The sequence below is a fragment of the Anneissia japonica genome, unplaced genomic scaffold, assembly GCF_011630105.1.
Source record: "Anneissia japonica isolate Jap-2015-1 unplaced genomic scaffold, ASM1163010v1 scaffold294971_len908_cov355_single, whole genome shotgun sequence".
Taxonomy (NCBI): domain Eukaryota; kingdom Metazoa; phylum Echinodermata; class Crinoidea; order Comatulida; family Comatulidae; genus Anneissia; species Anneissia japonica.
In genome coordinates, this window is record NW_022750617.1 from 1 (window position 1) to 908 (window position 908).

Genomic DNA, 908 nt, shown 5'->3' on the forward strand with positions numbered 1-908 from the left:
TAGTAAACTAAATGAAAACTTACATCTCCAGTCATAACATTAACCAGCACATTATCTAAATGTCTATCACCAAGACCAATGATGTAACCAATGACTGACATGACCGCTGTTGACCTTGAATAAGCTTGAGTGACAGCCCACCATTCAGAAGCACTGCTTGAGCAGCACCACAACTCCCTACAAATGTATTTAGAAATATCAACTGAGCATGCTCAGAGTAGGTGGACAGCTGTTGCATTAACTGAACACACTGTAAGTAATTTAGTATCTAATTTACATTGTTCGCCATTTAAATAAAGCAAGATTTCAGAAATTTAACAATACAGTAAGTTATAAATATATGATTTAACATACCATCATAATAGACTTGTGATTCACCATAAATTCATAACACATTATTATCATTAATATACATAATTACAAAACATCAATAGATTAGTAAAACAAAAATTGATTGGTACACTTAAGTGTTATAATTTTCCTACAATCAATACTTGGTGTCAACTTGATTCATATATATTGTTATAACAGATTGAATTTACTTTGCAAGCAGATCTCCTGGAGTTTCCCTTATGAGTTCTTGTAAGACTGTCTTCATGACAGAAATTGGCCAATCCTTCCTTGCGGTTTGCTCACTCATCCCCTAAAATCAAAATATTTTTAATGAACATAATAGTAAACTATACATCTATCCATCCATCTTCAGTGATGCTGCTTTAACTCCAATGTGGAAGCAGTTAGTGCAATGGTTGCAAATAAAAACATCAACTTTCACCTGAAATCCTAATCGCTGGGAATAGTGGGAAGAGTTCTTGTTTGTTATTTTTCATATGGTTTATTGTTTGAATGCTAACGTGCAATATACGAATGTCATTTTATCTTTTCGTAATATATTGTACTGTACAGTC

At 32.8% G+C, this 908-nt stretch overlaps 1 protein-coding gene across 1 annotated transcript; it reads right to left on the minus strand.

Annotated features, from left to right (window-relative positions):
• Positions 1-23: 23 nt before the first annotated feature.
• Positions 24-664, minus strand: LOC117121428 (serine/threonine-protein kinase SMG1-like; the record flags this gene model as incomplete). Its single annotated transcript, XM_033266635.1, has 2 exons — positions 543-664; positions 24-177 (listed from the first exon to the last, which is right to left on the minus strand). Coding segments are annotated over exons 1-2 (252 nt in total), but the record flags the coding sequence as incomplete, so codon positions are not given.
• Positions 665-908: the final 244 nt, after the last annotated feature.